At 39.7% G+C, this 20,701-nt stretch overlaps 1 protein-coding gene across 6 annotated transcripts; it reads right to left on the bottom strand.

The window, feature by feature from the left end:
* Positions 1-1,263: 1,263 nt before the first annotated feature.
* Positions 1,264-20,303, bottom strand: sec24a (SEC24 homolog A, COPII coat complex component). 6 transcript variants are annotated; one of them, XM_061055415.1, is made up of 24 exons: positions 19,930-20,303; positions 16,795-17,409; positions 14,077-14,241; positions 13,503-13,580; positions 12,928-12,990; positions 12,160-12,326; positions 11,199-11,386; positions 10,889-11,006; positions 10,228-10,354; positions 9,132-9,241; positions 8,806-8,918; positions 8,489-8,607; positions 8,093-8,148; positions 7,567-7,773; positions 7,001-7,124; positions 6,563-6,721; positions 6,263-6,436; positions 5,955-6,065; positions 4,667-4,842; positions 4,367-4,504; positions 3,933-4,037; positions 3,439-3,531; positions 3,168-3,271; positions 1,264-2,765 (listed from the first exon to the last, which is right to left on the bottom strand). In XM_061055415.1, the coding sequence occupies exons 1-24, from the start codon at positions 19,988-19,990 to the stop codon at positions 2,651-2,653; spliced, it is 3,486 nt and encodes a 1,161-aa protein (XP_060911398.1). In that variant the 5' UTR covers positions 19,991-20,303; the 3' UTR covers positions 1,264-2,650. The 6 variants fall into 6 exon arrangements, with proteins under 6 accessions (XP_060911398.1, XP_060911399.1, XP_060911400.1 ...); XM_061055416.1 differs by having other exon boundaries at positions 10,228-10,351; XM_061055417.1 differs by having other exon boundaries at positions 10,889-10,991.
* Positions 20,304-20,701: the final 398 nt, after the last annotated feature.

Raw genomic sequence — 20,701 nt, 5'->3', positions numbered from 1 at the left:
AATAACGTTAACTTGAAAGACATTTCAAGTTCAAGTACAAAGAACTTTAAAGTCAAACAGTGTACTGATAAGGTCGGTAAATATCCAATGTTGATATGACTACCATTTAAAGCTGCAGGGATGCAGTCCTCTACTCAGCAATTTGTGTTTTGTTCTTAACTTCCAGGTTCAGAGAAAATTTCCCTTTTTTTACATTTTTTTTTCTTTTTTACTTTTTGTGATGTCTGATGTGGATTCATTTTCATTTTCCTATCACTTACCTGGAAGTCCTTTCACAAAGTTTTACATGCTTTTCTAACAGTGAAAAGGTGATGAGCATTGTTTCAGGGAAGCCTTGCAGGGCCCCCTTCAAGGTCTCACGCCCCACATTGGGAATCACTGCTTTAAGGCACCATAACGACAAATCTGATCAAATATTGAGTATTTTATCATTTGAAATACGATTCTTCTTAGTTTAGTTTATTTGTTTATTGTTTCATGGACAGTCCCCTTTAATTAACTGCACCGTGAAAGGAGCAGCTTTAGCCTTTACGGCTAATTTACAGCTATAGTCCGCGGCCAGTTGTGTGACTTAAAGGTCACATATTATGCATATTTACCATGTTTTTCTCACACTAATGTGTCCCTAGCCTGTCTACAAACCCCCCAATTATGAGAAAGTCCATCCTCTCTGTCTCTTGCCTGCTCCCCTTTTCAGAAAATGTGTACTCAAACAGGCTGTTTGGAGATTTTCCCTTCATGACATCACAAAGGGCAGTAACCCCTCCCCCAGGTAGGTGACACTCCCACAGCTAGGTGTTTGTTCTGCCCTCTGAAACAAGGGGCATGGTGTATGAAAGCCCAAGTCACTGAAACCCTTCCAGAGGGGCGTGGTCAGACACAGCTCATTTTCATTTAAAGCTACAGACACAGAAACAGTCTAATCTGAGCAGGGCTGAAATAGAGGGGTTTATAGGCATGATCAAATACAGGGTGGATTTAAAACATGAAACCTCATGTTTTGGGGACCTCTGAGACTTATTTAAACTTGTTGAAAAAGGAGGATAATATGTGACCTTTCAACAACCGCAGGACCTTTTTAAAAAAACATTTTTTTTTAAAAATGACTTAAATTGGCTTCCACAGTTTAACGTCTCAAGTCTAGTTCATGTGACCCAAGAGAACACCTGTGATTTTCTGTCTACAAAAATCTGCCTTATTTTGTATTATTAATTTTCATCAATCTTTTAATGAAAATAAATTGTGCATGAAGACTTAATCATGTTTTTTTCCTAAATACATTTTTGTTTTTATTATACATAGATTACAAATTGTATGAAATCAGATCAACAAATGTCATTTTAAACCCAGTCAGGAGAAATATTGAATATATCTGTCCACATTCTGTTTTGTATCCTTTCTTTTCACTGTGTAACTCCTGCTGTTCACTCACCAAAACACAAAACTACATTTAAAAAGTCCCAAACATTTTATTTTCTTAGCATCATTCCACCGTAATGTTTATACTAAAATCATCAGCATTTCTTCACCTTTATATAATGCAGTCTTTTCAATGTACAAGTATCAATAAGCATGATTAAAAGATCACAATGGCTTTGTTCTGTCTGTGTTAAAGAATTCCCATATCCTATTATATTAAAATATTTCATATATAGAGTCTGTATTTGAACAGAGGTTTAATAATAAAAAGTGAGTTCCCATACAAGGCAATTATAGAATTTAATCATAATGGGAGTCTCATAAATTATTAATTATCAGAGAGGAAAAAAAAGAGAAGGAAATAAACAAACAGACTAGGGTGTTATCGAGGTGTTCTGAAAAGATGACAGAAAGTTTCTGAAGGACAGATGAGACCCATGAAATAAACTTCCCACTGCCGAATCCAAACATTCAGGCAGCTAAGACGGCCATTTCCATCAGCCTTCAAACAACATTTCAACGGTTACGCCAGAGTCTACAGATTTGTTCGACACACAATTATAATGACAGAAATAAAAAGCACACGTTCTGTCCTCCAGGTACGATATTAGAGTGTTGTTAGAGCTCTGGTGTTCTGTGTGTACAAATACTCCTGGTGACACCCAATAACAGTCTTTGAGCACAAACATACTAAACATCCTCATAGACTATTCTCAAGTCTAACATACACACATACAGTACATACGTTGGACTTGATTTAGTAAAGACAACTGTGCTTTTTGAACAAAAACACTTCACACATCGCTTTGCCTGGACAGTATCTGAACGATACCTCAGTAAGATAGTATTGTTCTATGAGAATAAACACTGATTCATTCAATCATTGACAATATAATAATCATCATCATCTTCATCATCACGGATCTCTTTCTTTTTTCTTCCAATGTGATGCTTCAGCGGGGTAAAAAGTGACAAATGAGCATCAGAATGGATTCTTTGACACTCCGTCTAAGTGTCCGTCACAGAATTTGATTTGAGTGACGCAAAGTTGCAGCAGCTCAGCTCAGACATGCTGCCCCATAACTGGAGATGGAGCATCCCTCAGTCCCTCTTCCACACAGAGACACTCGAACAGCATACCAACATACATACATACATACATAAGGACACGCGTGCGCCAATGCATGTCCTCACTTCAGTGTCTCCTCATTTGCACATTTCCCACTGAGCGTTATTTGGAGATTTGCTGTTGGACGTGAAGCAGGAATTCGTAGTATGACAGGGCTGACTCCGTTCGGTCCTCAATCATGTTCTGTAAAAAGCTGGCTTTCCGCTGGCTTTCGTCCCTGAGAGAGTAAGAGAACACAGATTGAAAAATAGTGTAAGATAAGTTGTTGTTGCTCTTTACATTATGTTGCTGACAAATGAAAAACTGAGATTTCCTTATTTTTATTATGAAACTATTTAGGATCTTGGGATTGCACACATCTAAATGCTACTAAAGTCTTAATAAGCTTTTAAGTCGCCTCTGAATTCTTAAAAAAAAAAACACAACTCACAAATAACCTCAGGGTTTGTATTTTTTGATTTCATTAGTCAGTCATTACACTTACTCTAATTCAAACTATTAAATAATTATTTCTTTGATTTTTTTCAGAAAGAGAAATCACAGCCGTTTATCTGGCACAATAAAAAAATAAATACATTCTCAATCCTTTCAATCTACTACATTATTGTGAGCTGCCCACCTGATGATATGCAGGGAGGGGAAGAACGGCCTCTGATCCCTCAGCCAACCAATGAAAGCTCTGGTTCTCTGTGACTCGGCAGTGTCCAGCTCTGGGAGCAGATACTACGAGAGGAGAAAGACACGGTCAGGTTTTGTATTCAAGGGGGGATGCATGCAATACTTAATAATGTACCTGTAATGTATGCTATTAAACAGATGTGACCATTATGCCAAACTCTAAAGCAGAGATATAATGTATATGGGGGTCAAAGTGGACAACAGTTTCCTACCAGGTTATCAGGCACAGCAGCATAGCTGGGAACTCCAAGGACTTGTGAGAGGAAAGTGGGGTTGCAGTTTCGCCCAATCCAAAGATACATAACCTTCAGGATCAGAATTAGAAATATTAAGTCAACTTGGGAATATATGCTTAGAATGTTTTTAGAGCAATCACTGTGAACACTTGCCCATCTCTATTGGGGGATTTGTTTCATTTTAAGCTTGAATAAATATTCCATATGAATAACTACATAAAAATGCTAATTATACGCACCCTACAAGTCATTTCTCTATTACAATACTATTCTAACCACTCCATTCAACACAATAACTCACAGATAAAGAGACAAGTATTATTAATTAAACTTAAAGGCTTAAAAAGGTTGTTAAGAAAGACACTTTTCTTCAGGAAAAGAGAGACATCAGGTACTTGACATCAGCTTTTTTGTTTCCTTTTGGCTTATGGAGAGGGCTGAATATAAAACCATGGTTTGAAAGTTCGTACCGTTCCTGCATCCATGAGGAAAGCTGCCTCTCTGCTGAGCTTCTCCACAGACAGCTGCAGCAGCCTGGGCTGAGGAATGGTCCGCTCATTGATGTTCAAAGCTCCCTGAGGTTGTCGGAAACAGAAGAAAAGAGAAGTTTACTCAGTAGCATGGAGAGACTTAAACTAATAAACAAAAATATGTGTGTTTCAGCCCAGCCCATTACACAATGGAACACTTTTTAAGGTTTAAAGCAACGCTTACAACAAAAAAACAAAAACGAATTTCTCTCCTTTTTGTTCACAAATCACTCTAAGCAAGGAAAAAAAAGTAACAACTTAATAACATAAATCATGTCTTTTTTTTCTTGTTTAAAAATGTTTCACCCCTGCATGCAAAGAAGTCTGTGTCAATGCAATGTGAAGGTGCTGAGGGCTAATTTCATCCTCCTCACCTCATCTGTCAGATCGTCAATTCGGTACAGAGCCGGGTGGATCATCAGCAGGGAGTAGGCCAGCGGCTGGTACTTTAGCTGACACATGGCAAACACGCGGTCATCCAGCCTGGTGCTGGTGCCCGTCCTGAAAGCTTTCTGCAGGGAAACACACAAACACAGGAAGCAGGATCAATAAAGGTCAAACTAAAGACTGATCCCGAGAGTGAAACACTGTTTCTGTCACTGCAAGAACAACATTACAGGTTTTGTGTTCATTCAACGTGTAAAACTAACTTTGCAGACGGAGGAAAAGCTTACTTGTTTGAGCAGGGCGAGGATGAAGAGTGGGAAGAGTCTGAGGCAGGCCGGAGCCAGCAGGCCGGGCTGCTGGATGGTTAGCACGGACTGTCGGTACGATGACAGTGAGTCGATGGAAGCGTTTGTCATCGCATCTCTGGCGTCACTCAGACTGGCCGTCACAGAGCGGTCCACAGCTATAAAGAGGGGGGGGGGGGGGGGGGACATGTTGTTGTCATGAGGACAAATGTTAGTTTTTAGAGAATCCGTGTTTTTACATTTCTGACCAAGACGACCTAAATGAGAAAATATAAATTGTCTAGTTATTCTTGTTAAATTAAATATCCCAAAAACTTAACAAATACCATAACTGATTATATTGTGAATAAGAGTAACTGAATGTACTCTGATGATGTGTAAGAAGTAGAGGGGATTGTGTTTGTATGAATGTTTGGACTTAACGTGATTGATTAAAAACTTTTTCAATATTTATGTTATTATTATATGAGCATTATAACTTATTTATTTCAATGCAACATTAAGAGTTTTAGTGTTTTGTACAATAATCAGCTGTGTCCTAACATTGGCAGTAGACTTCTCTAGAGTTTTACAGTTTTTGAGTGTTATTTTGAAGGAAGCAAAATGTCAGCGTCTGTTCTCTAAGTGAATGTGAGCTGAGCAAGCAAATATCTGACTGCTCAGAATTCAATGGTTGCTTGGCAACCACAGCTGTTGCCACTCATCTCCATCTGTCAGTGCTAATAACAGCAGGGGGACGAAAAGCTTGCTGTGATTTTGTATCATACTGTTCAAAGCAACAATGAGGAATCATTTCAGAGATCAACAACAAACTGATTGTTCTCTTTAAGAGAAATATTTATGTTGAAAATACTTTGTCATAAAGTATCCACAAATTATCGTTAGCACTTAAACAGAGAAGAGTACTGAATTTATTTATATCTTATCCCCATATTCCTGTTGCAGCTGAACTTACACAGGGAAGAAAAACAGACTAACATAACGAGTTCTAACAAACATCAGTGGAGAACTGAAGATGCACAAATCAACAAAAAATAGTTCTGGTAACTGGAGAAACTTTTTAAAATGCACCTTATGTTCAACTTAACATTTTTATTGGGCTGAGATAATATGATGCTATGGCTGGTTACCCAGTGTTACTATAATTGTGAAACTTCCATTTCAAGTGTACAGACACTTGTAGATATAAGATCAGACATGAATCAAGATTTCAGGCAGAGTATTATTATGTGTAAAAAAAAAAACCCATCTCAGACAGTGTTTCACATACCCATGCACGCCAGCAGTCCAGTGATGGCCTGAACGTCAGCTCCAGCAAAGATGTCTGACAGAGAATTGACCACAGGGAGACACAGAGTGTGGACACGGATCCTTCTCTCTCCTGGAAGGGGAAACGTGTTTTATTTTAACAAAAATAGCCAGATAGAAATTTAGGTAACCATATAATTTTGAATAAATATATCCTTCCTATTAAGTTAATTGGCAGGTCCATCCACTTTTTGATGCTATTTCTTAATTCATTAACCAATACTTTTCCTAAGTTTTGCATTTGTTGTGTGTGTGTGTGTGTGTGTGTACCTTTGCTAGATGTGTATAGTAGTGCAGCCTGGAAGGAGACAGTCTGCATGTCGTCTAGGTTTTCCTCGATGGACATCTGAACTGCAAAACCGGCATCTGGGTTCACGTTGGGCAGGGACAGTAGATCCGTAGAGCGCACAAAGAAGTTTCCATGGAACGTGTGGATGGAAAGACCTGCAGAGAGACACAGAGAGAGAGAAATCAATAACAATGGTACGACAAAAAGACGAAAATACTCAACTAAAAACAAGAAAAGAGAAGATTCAAATCAGGGAAAGCAGACTCAGATAAATGCTTCACCTTTCGTGCAGCGTATCCTCATGACAGCCTCAAAGCCGATCTTCCTGGTTAAGTATCTCTTCAGATCCTTCTGGAAGCACTCCACCTGAGCAGGGTTGTGCTGGTGGTGATACGAGGGGTAATAGTAAACGCTTCCTGCAGAGTATCTGGATATGCAGCCTGGGATACAGAAAGGCACATGAGAGCAGAGTTTAGACAATAATGAGATGACAGCTGATTTATTTTCCTAATGAAAACAAAAGACAATATTGGTCAGTTAGCTTTAAATGTTTAATTAATTCCCCCTGTTTTTCAATAAGATAAACCATAACTTGGCAACCAGAAACTAAACTATGAATTCAGCTTTACTAGTAAAAGTATTCTGTGTTGTGCTATGTACAAATTCATATGAGCCCTCTCCCCTCATGTCTTCAATCTAACTTTTCCCATCAGTCTTACCGAGTGACGCCAGGTCACAGTATTGGGAGCTGAGCAGAAACAGGTCGACCGCCACCTGCTGGCCGGAGCAGTCCAGAGCCAGCTTCTTGTAGAAGTCTGTTGCTGGAGATAAGTACTGGATGTCCTGAAGATGAACCCACCAGGATGAGAATGTTAACTCAAATGTGAAAAAAAACTTACCTATCATCTTCCATTAACAAATCAGTTTACCATGATGACCTATTACTAAATCAGTGCGCTTTCTCAACATGTACCTCGAAACTTTGCTTTGTTTGCTGTTTATTAGTGCAGTTCAAATTAGTTTTTTTACAACTACTCTTTGTTCCTAAAAATAATTCTCACTTTCCTCTTACGATGCAGCCTCACAATTTCAATGAGCCACGGATGATTAGCCACCAATAAAACCATGAATCGGATATTTCTTGTCGCACTAAGCAACTAATCGTGATACTGTTGTTAACAGGTTCAACCACAATTTTAAACAAATATGAAAAAATCTTAGGGTAGGCTCAAGCTCTTTTATTTTTCTGTGTATAATCCTACACACTCATCATCGGAGCCCCTACCTTGGCAGAAGCCCGCTGGTTGGGGTCTTCTCTAGACTGGAGCGCCCCCACACCCAGGTTAGGCAGCTGGGTCTGAAACACAGACATTCGCCCTCCTGTGGGTGACAGCAGCTTGAAGGCTGCTTGCAGAGCTGAACCCAGGGCAGACTGGGTCTCCATGGTCTTCTCAAATAGAGTTGGCAGGCTCTTTAGCAGATCCTGTACAAGCTGTAAAAAAAAAACCAATAAGAGTGAGCCTCATTTTTATGATGTAATTAGTCCCTGAGGAAACATTTTGTTTCTGATTTCATGTTTCTTCCATCTACAAGGAGGTCAGAGCTGACAGTCGGGGTGATTTCAGTTTGCTGTCACTCAGCAGTGTGGCCACTAGGTTCAGACATGCAGTAGTTAGAAATGTACATTCCTACACAGTGAAAATGAACAAGGAAATTGTGACTGAAACATTTCATAACTCTTAAAGACAGAAGTGGATGGCGCTGGATATTGCTTCCTGTTAAAACATTTGATCACTGTAGTATCTCCTTACCTCTTTGCATTCATTTAGGTTTACTAGAAGGCTGTCTGGTGTTGGTAAAAATATATCTGTGGGAGCACAAAAGGTATTAGCTTAACAAAAATGACATTCATAAACATACTCATATTATAATCACGTTAATTAGATGCATTTTTAAAAACTGCAGCTACCATGAGGTAGCTTGTTTGAAGCCTATACACTCAGAACAACTGTTTGTCATAAAGAGCAGAACATCCAGAAGATTCTGTAATAACTAAAACCCACGTTGTACTCAAGTTGACAGACTCAGACAGCCTTGTGTCTCATGATTTCTTATCTATACATTAGTCTGCAGTAGCTTGTGTATAAAGCTGATGTGAAGCTGCAGCAGTAATGAGCATTTGGCTTTTGCCTTTGGCTGTGTCTCACCTTCGATGTCAGACACGATGAGCATCTGTGGTTGAGAAAGTCCCTCCTGGAGGTTGTAAAAGTGGATGGTGCTGTCAAAGGTGATGAAGCCCACCTTTGTCCGCGAGTCTCCAGGCAGCCTAGGACACGGACAAACAAGTTTAAATAACTTACAATCAGACAACAGGAGTGACCTTAATATTTACAAAGACTCATTTCAACCCTGCACAATGAAGATGTGCTATTTCTATTGACTAATACTACAACACCGCAGGGCAAAGATCAAAAAAGAAACCTGAACTTTAATAATAGTGTTTACAAGCCAAACGGGAACATACGCATTGATGTTGTCAAGCAGCGACTGACAAAACACATTCAGGTAGCCCGTCTCCACTGCATTGTGGGATACGTCAAGAATGAAGAGGTAAACAGCAGGCTGTGGTGGCCTCAGCTGGGTAGAAACACAGAACTCAAGGTTAATATAGACACACACACACACAGGCTGCACAATATGTACAAGTAATACACTAACATGTGTTTTACTTTTGTTTCAGAAATTGCCTTGTGCTCATACTTTAATGGGGTATAAATCATACATTTTCAATAACCTAAGCATGCTGATCACAATGCAGGACCAATGTCAATAAGGCTTTTAAAAACTCACCATGTATTCTGAAGGAGCAATGAATTCAATGGTGGCGTTCTGGACTTCTGGTCTTTTGTGGGGCTCTCCGTAAGATCTGCTGACTGGGTTGTACATAAACTCCTCAGGAACTGCACACAAGCACACAACACATCCAGTGAGTGAGGTCACAGTAATGAATAGTCCTCTGTTGTACTTTTTGTGTAATTCAGTTGACATTCATGAGCATGAAAAGAGTGTTATCGGGAGGATCGTAACTAATGCAAGGATGGGAATGGTTATTCACTATCATAAGGGTGACATTTTGGAAGAGTACATGCAAGCTAATTAAAAATACTTGAAAGGCATCAACTGATGCGTTACTGCTCTGTGAGCCAGCAAATGTTGACCTGGGTTCTGTAACTTTGACTGTAACATTGTTCTAATGTGCATCTGCTTGTCTTGGCCCGGACACTCTTGTAAAGACATTCCTAATCTCAAAGACGCCTTCCTGTTTAAATACAAAAAATTAATAAAAAAGTATGTACACAAGCCATCATATTAAAGTCACGTGGGGACCGATATATGAGGGTGGTTTAGAACATTATTACAACATCATAAAAATATTCAAACATTCTGAAATACTGTTCATGGGATGCAAAACACTTAATTTTTCATGCATAAATCTGTATAGGAGCCAGAATTGAGTGATTTATCATGCTTTTATGATTTAAAAATGACTTCAATTTACCAACATCTAAAAGCTTTCCACATCTTCATTAGCAATCATCTTGGAAAGTATGTGAACAAAAGTTTCTTGGTGCTTTCACTCTGTCTTCTTTGAAACCCAGCCTGGGGTTCAGGGTACATTCTGGTATACCACTGATAATTATAGTCCTTCCAGCAGTCAGATATCAATGTAATTCTTTATGAACGTTGTTTAACATAGAGTAACTTTATGCAGGAATATGTGGGGTTTTCACAATCAGCTGATTGAAGAATAAAAGATCATTTTCTCTAGAAGTGGAAAGCGACAAAATGTCTTTAAAATAAATATTATTATGGAGACCAGCTGACTGCCTCCAGTGTTCTCACTGACAAAAGCCTCTCTTTCATCACTCCTCCCCCCCTTTCTTACCATCATTGACCCGGTAGCAAAGGTTACACTTCCACCTCCTCTGGTCCAGGAAGGAGACGAAGGGATTGATGTATGTTCTGCAGGACCGACACCTGACTATGGTGCTGGATGTCACCACAGGAAGCTGCTACATGGAAAACCACAGAACAAAACAGGGAGGACTGCCTTTAGGCCAACTCATTTTCTTGTTTGCATTTCAGTAAAGACATTCTTGTTGCTGTCCAAGTTGTGCAACGACTGTGTCCTCAACTAACACCGGACAACACATGATTGGTTCTGGCATTCGTTCTCTTTCCCCAGAAGCCTTTTAGTCAAATTCTGAGGTACTTAGAGGATTCTTCATAAGAAACAGTCTGATCTGCTTATGTCATCTTTATTTAAGTGACATCATCATCATCATCATCATAATGAGGCTGTGGATGATTTTTAAAGTCATTCAGGAAAGATTTCTGTTGATCACGCATACTAATTATATCTGCAATAAAAACATATTCAGTTTAACATCTATATATTCTCACAGTGGTTTCATCCTGAAGCGGCAGTTACCAGCTTAACCTTAAAATGGCATAGAGTGCCTTGATCACTATAAAAAGGTCATTTAAGTTAATGTAAATGCATTAATACATGTTTGCAGATATTCAATATAGAACTGAGATGTTACCGAGAGGTCTTTGAAGGGGTGGAGCAGCAGGCCTAGAGGCAACTTGGCTTTATTGAGCAGAGACTGCGTCTGAGGGATGCTGGTTAGCGTAGAACGAAAAACCCTGGAAAGACACACACTGAAGTTAAGAGTAGAGTAGAGTTATCAGGTAAAGGTAGCGGTATCAGCAGTAGTATGCTATATTACTTTAATATTAGAGTTTTCAAAAAGTGCAAGAACTAAACATAATAATAAAATCAGTACTAACATTAACATAGAAAACAGAGAAGAAATAGGCACATGCTGTCAGTTGTAGCACATCATGGCTTACTCTGGGTTGCAGTTGATCTTCTGCAGGTCCTGTGGGAGGCAGGGTGTCGGGGCTGGGATTGGGCTTGGAGGCAGCAGGTTCCTCTCCTGCAGCAGGTTGACCACTCTTAGAGCCTCTGGTGTGCTTGACTGGAGGCTCATGGCTGCCAGGGACGGGCTCAGCTGGGCTGGGCCTGGGCCAACAGGAGGCTGAGAGGACAGAAAGAAAACAAACAAGTGATCATTGTTGTTGATAAGTTTCTTTTTTAACTCGTGTGTCAAATCATTGGCAGGTTTGGCCACCGGTGATCTGGTATAGATATCTGATTAATCTCACTGTCTTTAAATCTGCCCCATTTAGACCTAAAGACAGACTCAACCTCAGCCGAAGCACCGGAACTAGCCTAGCTATCATAACCAACATCATGTAACTTTACTAAATACTTTAAAGATCATTTGAAATTTCAAGGCCCATTTTGTTTTTTAAACTAGTACTGTTGAGTTGAAACCAGTTACTGACATTTAAAAGTGTATTACTGGGCCACGTGAAAGTCCAGTGACTTCAGAACTCTTTCCTCTTCCATTAAAAATCTATGAAGAGAATACATGAAAGTCATTACAAATTAGAACCAGATCAAACTACACTCTCCCAACTCACCTATAGCTGAAGAAAGTCACTCTAATGAATGATATAAAATAAGACATCATACTTTATCAAGTATTATTATATTTATCTATGCAATGAGTTTGAAACACAAAGATTTTTTTTTTTTTTTAAAGTGTGTTTTGTGACTCTGATATTGAAACTTTAGCACATCTGTTTTTTTCATGTGATTACACAAGCTCTTTTTTGAGGCTCATTTTGAAATGTGATTCTCTGATAATAATTTAGTCACCAAATATGGAATAGAAGAACTTTAAATTTGGTGTGCAAAATGTTTTTAAATTGCTCAGTCTGCAGGAGGTCATGACTTCCCGCTCACCTGCTGGTATGGCTGAGGTGCTTGTGTATAAGGCTGCGTGGCGGCCTGCATTGCAGGGTGCATGGGGGGTGTTGCGTTGTGGGGAGCTGGGGGGTTCTGGTACCCAGGGGGGAGAGATGGGTAGTGGCCCAAGTGCCGACCTGGTGGTCCAGGCTGGGGAGGGCCAGCTGGGGAAGAAAAGAATAGAAGCAAGGATTAAGAATGGTCTTATTATATTATTTTTCTCGTTACTTTAATTCCTCTAATGAAAACAATAAACCAAACAACGCACAAGTTTATCTTTCACACTTTTTTACTTCCTTGCTCTATAATGGACACTCATCCTACAAAAACAAGTCACAAATATTTTGTTTAAGCTTAGAAAAAAAAAGAGACAGGAGGTGTCTCATGATAATAATAAAAGTTGGTTTTGTGCTCTAGGGATTATTGATGATATGCATAAAATGAAGGACCATTTATAACTTGATCCTTTACAACTATGAAAATAGGAGATACGTAATTAGAAAAATGCCAGAACACAATAGTTGGCTGTGTCTGAGCTAACATTTCTGTGATTTTGTAGAGAAATAGAGAAGAGAATCCATAATCTATTATTATTAAAATAATACCAAAGAAAGAATTTACTATTTAAAGTTTGTAAAATGAGAGGAAAATATATTTGTCTAAAATACAAGTACAGTAGCTTTTATGAAACCCTACGCTGTAAATATAGACAGTCCATGTGTTGGTGAGGAAAGAGTCAGACATGTGGCAGAAAAATCAACTCACCCATTTTGTTGTCAACATGATTGTAGCTGTTTGGGGCTTGTGGGCCGTTTCCAGCCACAGGTTCTGTTGCAAAGGAAACACAGATGTGATGTGAATCTCTCGGGACACTTACTGCTTATTTCTCCGCAGACGATGGAGTACTCAGATGCACAAAGAAGCACTGAAGCTAAACAACAATACTAATGACGATAGCTACTGGTGTGTGATTAATGTGTTTGAGTTGATACGAGAGTCATGGTGGGAATGGATGGAAGAGAGGGGGAAACAAACTACCCACGGGAAATATGTTTCCAGGGATGCACTGATTCTGAAAAAATAAAAAAGAAGACTAAAGAAGCACTATAACGAAACAACTTCAGCACAAGCTGTGTGTTGTATTCCAGTTTAAACAAAGCTTAAAGACGTGTTCTGTAAATGTAAAAGAATTGACATCAGCTTATTCTGCTCGTCTACATATTTCATATCAATTCTAGGAATCAAATAAGACTCAGTGCATCCCTAGATACAACGAAGAACAGAAAAGTGAAGACAGGACTGACACGATGTCTATCAGCTACTGATTGATTTAGCCACACCTGGACATTCAATATCTTCCTCTTGGCAGTCGGGCTCAGTGGGGGAGAGGGGGCTGTTAACCACCCACCCACACTGAGCTGGCATGAGGAGGAAACAATGGAAGGTGATCAGAGTACATATGACTGGCTTATAAAGAGGAAAATACAATTAAGGACTCAAAGTGACACAATGTTATTATCATCAATGACAGCATTTTGACTTTACAATTGGCACAGACCAATAAAGTCAATAAAGTAAATGTGCCATCAACATCACGCTATAGGTGCCTTATCAGTGAGGAAATAGTTGTGCTACCCTGACTTTGACCTCATTTGACCTGCAAACCTAGTTCAAACTTACCGATGTATGACCATCTACAATGAACTAGCCCTTCTTCTTTGGTCATTTGATCCAAACACCTTGGGGATAAATCACTTATCTTAGCCAATAGCATGCTTTAAATCACTTTAAAAAGCATAAATGCATTTAGATACTGCACTCATTATTGCGTTGTTGCTTTTATTGGCTGCACTGCCCAAGGTCAAAGCCCAAAAATCAAATGTTCCTAGATAAACACTTAGACTAACAGCTTACCATCTGCTTTGGGAGGAGGAGGTGTGGCATTTGCCATTGGGGGTCCAGTCGGTGGCGATGTAGGTTTCATGGTTGGTGGTGGGCCTGTAGGTGGGGGGCCATAGGGAGCTCTGTTTGGTTGGTATGTGTTGGGGACCATTGGATTCATGGGTTGAGGTGCAGCACCTGATGAAAAACAAAACCCAACTTTCTTCTTAGAGATGCAACCACTGGTTATTTTCATAAATGATTTAGTTTAAATGTAAACAAATCTCAAACAGATGAGCAAAGCAGCAAACCCTTTATTTACAAGCTTAAACCATCAACTGTTTTGCGTTTCTGTTTGACAATTAAATTCTAAGATGAATTACATTTCAGAGTTGAGTTAAATCATTTCTGTTTAAATGTACTTTCTTTAGCTGTAATTTATTGTGAACGTATTGAGGATGTTTCACTAACATCCTCAATCAGAGAGATAATTTAGGGATATGCATGACCTCTGAAATGATGTCAACATTACTGTGGCTTGTGAAACAAGAGTCGTATATGGCGTTGTCACATATCATGTAGAAGAGACATGAAGCAATACTGATGTGTAACATTATAAGCTCCAAGTAGAGGCGACAACAGCTGATGGCACTACTGACCCACAGCTAGCCAATGACAGAACAGTGACGGCAACATGTTGATCTCTACTGATAAACCAGCCAAATGAAATGTAGACCAGTTGAGAACCACTGATTTAGACCAATGATTGTCTCTTAGGAGTGAAATCTATAATTTCATGGACACAAGATAAAACAACAATTATAATACATTTTATTTAAAAGTGCTTTTCAAAGCACTCAAGGTCACCTCCCCTTACAAAGCAGAGATAAAAAACAAAGTAACAATACATCAATAAAATCTCTTAACAGGATGTGGGAAATCACTGCGTAGAGGATTTATGAGACCGGATGGAGAACGATCAGACTGAATATGCCAGTATAAAAAGATGTGTTTTGAGATGAGATTTAAAAATGGAGACCGAGTCAATATTACAGATGTGTGGTAGGAGGGCATTCCAGAGGCGGGGGACACACACACACACACACCCCGTGCTGGACAGGTGGGAGGGTGGTGCAGTAAGTTGAATGGAAGAAGAGGAAACTGAGAGTGCGGGTGGGTGTGTTGATGTGCAGGAGTTCAGAGAGGTACAGAGGAGCGAGGTTGTGGATGGCTCTAAAGGTAAGGATCAGAAATTTAAAGTTGATGCGATATTTAACCAGGAGCCAATGAAGCTGCTGAAGGACAGGAGTGATGTGATTAACAGAGGAGGTTCTGGAGATGATGTGAGCAGCAGAGTTGTAGTTTGAAAATGATGGAAAATAGTGTAAGAACTTTTTCAATAGATAAAGACCAAAACAACAATTCTTCTTATTTCACTTGTGCAGTACACTTTGTAAAGCATGCCAGAGTGGTTCTGTGACAACATGTTAGATTTATTCCGAAACATTTCACCGACAGAAAACATTGTGACTGAACCACTGTCAACTGCACAGCTCAACAGAGACAAAACTGTTGGACATATTACAGCTGGTGGTGAAATGTGACATTTTAGAATTGCTGTGACATGATGAGTCACATTTGAGAAAGTAACCAGTCAACAGAATCTTTTTTTAAATGCATCTCATAACTTCCCTGATAAACTGCTGTTTTCACTGTCAGCATTGTACTGGGGATATGGGAGCTGATGGTGCTGCTGGGGGAAAGGTCACCCTGAATCAGGCAGGCTCTTCTTGTCGGGGTTGGGTGTGTAAACAGCAATTTTCAAGCTAATCCGACCATTGGATTGAGCGACATGTTGGTAACAGACAGATCATGTGACGGCTGCCTTGATGCAGAAGTATGGTTTCGTCATAAGAAGGACACTTTACAAAATGCTAAGACAAATCATTCTGACACTGGTAAAAGCTTACGTAACCAACTTTTATAATGCTTCTATAACTTTCACTACAGAGACTCTCTATGAGAAGACCCAGCAGCCAAACATTTAGCAGTAGACTTGACCCTAACACTCACGCGGGGATCAAAATAAAAATTGTGACCAGAAATCAAATGTTCTTAATAGCCAGAAGAGAGTTGTGTGTATTCTAGATTTAAAAAAGGAGTGTCCAATAAATCAATTTAAAATAATTCATCATCATCATTGCTTTAAATGCCACATCATACCAAGATTAAGAATCACATTGGGAAACAATAAAATATTTGAACTTTGAACAAATTCAGCAGGAATAAATCCAGCCAGAGTCAGTAACCAGCCTACATGTATAATGTAGGCGCAGAGGGCAATGTCCATCTCCAACATATCAGTGTTGTAGATACGCATATCTCCGGCACATGCCAGTGTAAGACATCAATGACGAGGAAAAAGAGACAGGAGGACTCAGTGATTGTGCCTTTGAAAAGTCACATGGGAACAGTAGTAGATTTAAAATAACATACGTTTTTTTCTTTTTAATTCTTATTATTCAATTACAGGGAAAAATTAGCATGCTGAAGTTGAGTGGTCCCATTGTAACAGTGCCCGAGACGATTATTGATCTTTTTAATGGATGTGACCCAGGGAGTGCCTGCGTCATGTTTATGAATCCTACCCTCGTTCTCTGTGTAATTAATTTACCTTTCAGAAGAAAATGAAACGATATTATCAATCTGGAACGTACAGGTTGTCCTTCAAAAGAGATTATATGGTCCTACCTGGCTGGATGTATCCGTGCAGAGATGTGGGGGGCATCCGTGGGCCAGGGGGCTGGGTGGCACTGTGGGACAAGGAGGCTGGTGGCGCCGAGTTGTAAGATGCTGATGACATTGGCGGCAGTGGTGCTGTTGAGCTTGCGGCGGGGTTCACATGGTTTGCTGGGAGGCCGCGAGGAGGTGTGTTCATGGAAGTGGGTGGCCCCATTGGTGGGGGAGCTGTGTTGTATTGCCATGTTGGAGCCATGGGCTGTGGCTGCTGGGGGCTTTGGTAGTAGCTACTAGATGATACAGCAGGAGGTGGGGGTGTAGCCTGTGCAGGGGGCAACCTAGGACCAGGGCTTGGGCTGGCAGACTGAGGAGGGGTATGGGATGGAGGACCTGCCATTTGAGGTCTTGTCAACAGTGGCTGGCCTGGAGGAGCTTGGTAGGAAGAGAGTGGTGGGCCAGGCTGGTAGGGGCTGACTGGGGGAACAGGTTGATAGGGCCCAACTGGATAGAGTCCAGGGCCGGGTGGTACCGGAGCTTTGGCCTGCATTGGATTGTAGGTTGGCTGGTGGCTCATGCCATAGTTGACCCCAGGCAACTGCTGCAGGGCGACTGGATTCTGTGACGGACCTGGAGAAGAGAAAAGTAAAATACAGGCATGTTTGAGAACCAGAAGGTCTATGTCTGTTAGGTAAAAACATTTGTATTCAACCAAAGCAAAAAATAGCCATCAAAATAACACTCATGTCCTTTCAGATATGCACTTAACTTCTTTAATGTTTCAACAGTTTAAATGGCAGCTGCAACTTTTTATGATTTTAAAGTACTGCTGCTATTGAGAAGAAAATGGTTGTTGGACTTCCTCTCCTGTACCAGATGGCAACATTTGAAAATGATTGCAGCTTTTTAAGTTAGACAGACTAATCATGCTTGACCAGAACTATTAAGGGACACTTCTGGAAAGTGGCCTTGGGTTAAAAAATGTACAGCCAAGCCTTTAGCTATCCAAAGATAGATAAATGTTACAGTTTCCTAAATGCAAAACATTTCCATATAGTATTCATCTGTTTTTTAAGTGAAATTAAATCTTTGGGTTTAAATCTGGAGCCCGGTTCAAAAAGTTACATGATAAACAAATGATGATGTACCAATATTGTGAATGGACACGCTGAGTACAAAAAAAAAACTCAGATCCACCAAACAACCAATAAGCTGACTGCTCAGTGCTCAGGGTCTAATCTCTTTACCTGGATCTAATTCACCGTGATCTGCTCCCAGGGACAGTGAGTGTGGGGGAGCAAAGTCTGAACTTTCTAAACACTGTCATATTTAAACACCACAGACTCTTTTGCATGATTAAAAATGCCTTTACTCTAAATTGTGCAGACATTATCTGACTAAAACGTTTGAACTATTTTGTCTATATTTCCTGAATTCTAGATTTCATTATCAAAAAGAACAAAAAAACAGATCTCAAAAACTATCTACTATTCAATGGAAAAAAGGAGAAAAGAAAGAATTGGGTCAGAGTGGGAATGCATATCAATAATTGTGTTACCTAAAAAACAGCAATGCTTCAATTGTAGATTTCAACTTAAATAATGACATACCTACAGATTACTTACTCCTATCCACTTATGTAGTACTACACAACTTGAAGTAGAGTCAAGTCAGCAGAGTTAAAGGGGATTAGTAAACAACTCTTCTCAATGAGCAAAGATAAATGAAGGAACATAATCCACCTCAAATCTCCTTCCTTCCTCTGAGCAGGGAAGATTTAAGAACTAAAGCTCACAGTTAATTACAGCTGGTGTCCAATCAGAAAGAGTGCCCTTTGAAATCATAACTTAACCCAGTTCTTTTTCAATCCAGAAATTCAAATGATTGTCATTTGTAAAGAGAAGAAAAGACTTCTAGAGAGCATTTTAATACTACTGTTTTTTTTAAATAATTACACTTTTTGTGGAAAAGGTTTGAAATATTAGAGCATTCTGTAAATATATCTAGACATTGAAAATTTAGAATTAGAAATTAGAACTAAAGAAAATGAGAAGAATTGATTCCCAACCACTGTGGTGAAAACTGATCTAATTTAGCTTTAGTGGCACGCTGTCATGAACTGTTTCTTTAATCAAATTGTTTTAAGATTGATCACTGCTCAAAGAACAGAGATAGATTAACACCTTTTAGTGGCCTGTCTGATTAAAGGAATAAAGGAATGAGAATAACAGGATTGCCATGGTCACACACATGTTTATCTACAACTTAAGTAAACCGCAGCAGCAATTTAACTTTTACTTAACTTCCACAGTGCAGTACTAGAGATACCATTCGCAAGCATCGATATTAACTACTGAGGGCTGCACCCATTCACACTTTTGATATCTGTTTACAGACATGTCTTTTTCAGTGATCAATGGAAAGTGACAGTAACGGGAATATTCTGCAACTCAACTCAGTCTCACACTCGGTAATTGGTTGAGCCTGGAGAGAGCAGTAACGTATCTGGATCATTCCCAATGTGCCACATGTACAGTGAAACGATAAACGAAAACATACCAGAGCAGTATATCCTGCGAAAAAATGGCATTGTGCAAAGTGGGATAACTACTAAACATTCAGATTGGCATATCCACTAGCAATGGATCTGCACTGGAGAAAAACAAAGTCAATGCACATTTGAGGTTTAAATATTAAGGGCAGACTTGTTGCAAGCCAACACAGTTTGACAGAAAGGGAATAGCTGCCTAATTATGATCATGAAACTATTTTATGTCTTTAACATGTAGACCTATCCACCTGTTGGTCTTCCAAGTCAACAAACCAAAAGTAGCAAACATCGGCCAAATTTAATAAACAAGACAGGTACTTACAGGTAGCGTATCGTTGTGGCATCAATTACTATTTCCATATTAAGACAGTAAGATTTACCTCAGTTAATCCACAGGAGCAGTAATGTTACCTGACAGCTCATCCTTACTACCTTAATTATAGCTGATTATAACTAAGACAGATAGTAGGCTAACAGTTAGCAAATAGCCACAGGGAGAAGACCAAATAACTGTTGCTAGTGTTAGCTTGATACTCTATGTATGGTACTGATAGCTTATTACCATGAGTCAACTTAAATTATATTTTAATACAACTCACCATTAGCATATGCCTGCCCTGTCCCTGTCCCGTTCTGGGAGTTGAACCCCGCTGTTGACATCTTGAAATAGACACCAGAATCCAAGTCAGAGGTGCTTGGTTGGCGAATAGGTAGCTGCGTCTTTAGCTAGCCTCCTAGCTCGGAGTCCCGGGTTAGGTTTTTAAACCTGTGGCTCTCACGATGTGGCGTTTGGTCAAATCGGCGTTCAACAGTCCTCTGCCAATATCTTATAAAATTAATTAGCCGGCCTGATGGCGATCACAGGGCCATGACTTACACAGAAACCCCGTCAACTCTTCTACGGGTGGTTACCGATAGGCCTTGTCAGAGTAATCGTGTGAAGCACTTCTCCTCTTTCACCGGAAGTTGGGATCACCCAGCAGGATCAACGTCAAAATCGTCGGGCATGCGCAGTGTGTACACGTGGCATTTCCTCTGGTGCCCCGGATTTTGTAGTGTACTAGAAACAAGAGTGGAGACCGGGAGACCTATAACACAGACTACATTCACCGGGTTTATGTACAATAACGGATTTTTAAGTATTTCCCCAAAATTAAATATAGAGTGACCTTCTTAATGTAGTCTAATCTATTCGTGCAGAGTTCAAACGACCATAAAACAGACTGCCATCAGTCGAAATAAGTGACATTAATTTATTCTACAAAGTGAATTTTCATGACGGCACAGCTTAAAAAATCCACTACAGTATAAAGAACTATAGAAAGTTGTTTATGTAATCCAGTCATACTTACTAAAATACATATTGTATGA

This window comes from Labrus mixtus, chromosome 14, assembly GCF_963584025.1.
Source record: "Labrus mixtus chromosome 14, fLabMix1.1, whole genome shotgun sequence".
NCBI classification, from domain to species: Eukaryota; Metazoa; Chordata; class Actinopteri; order Labriformes; family Labridae; genus Labrus; species Labrus mixtus.
The sequence above is the reverse complement of the archived record's forward strand: the minus strand, read 5'-3'. Positions and strand labels throughout refer to the sequence as shown.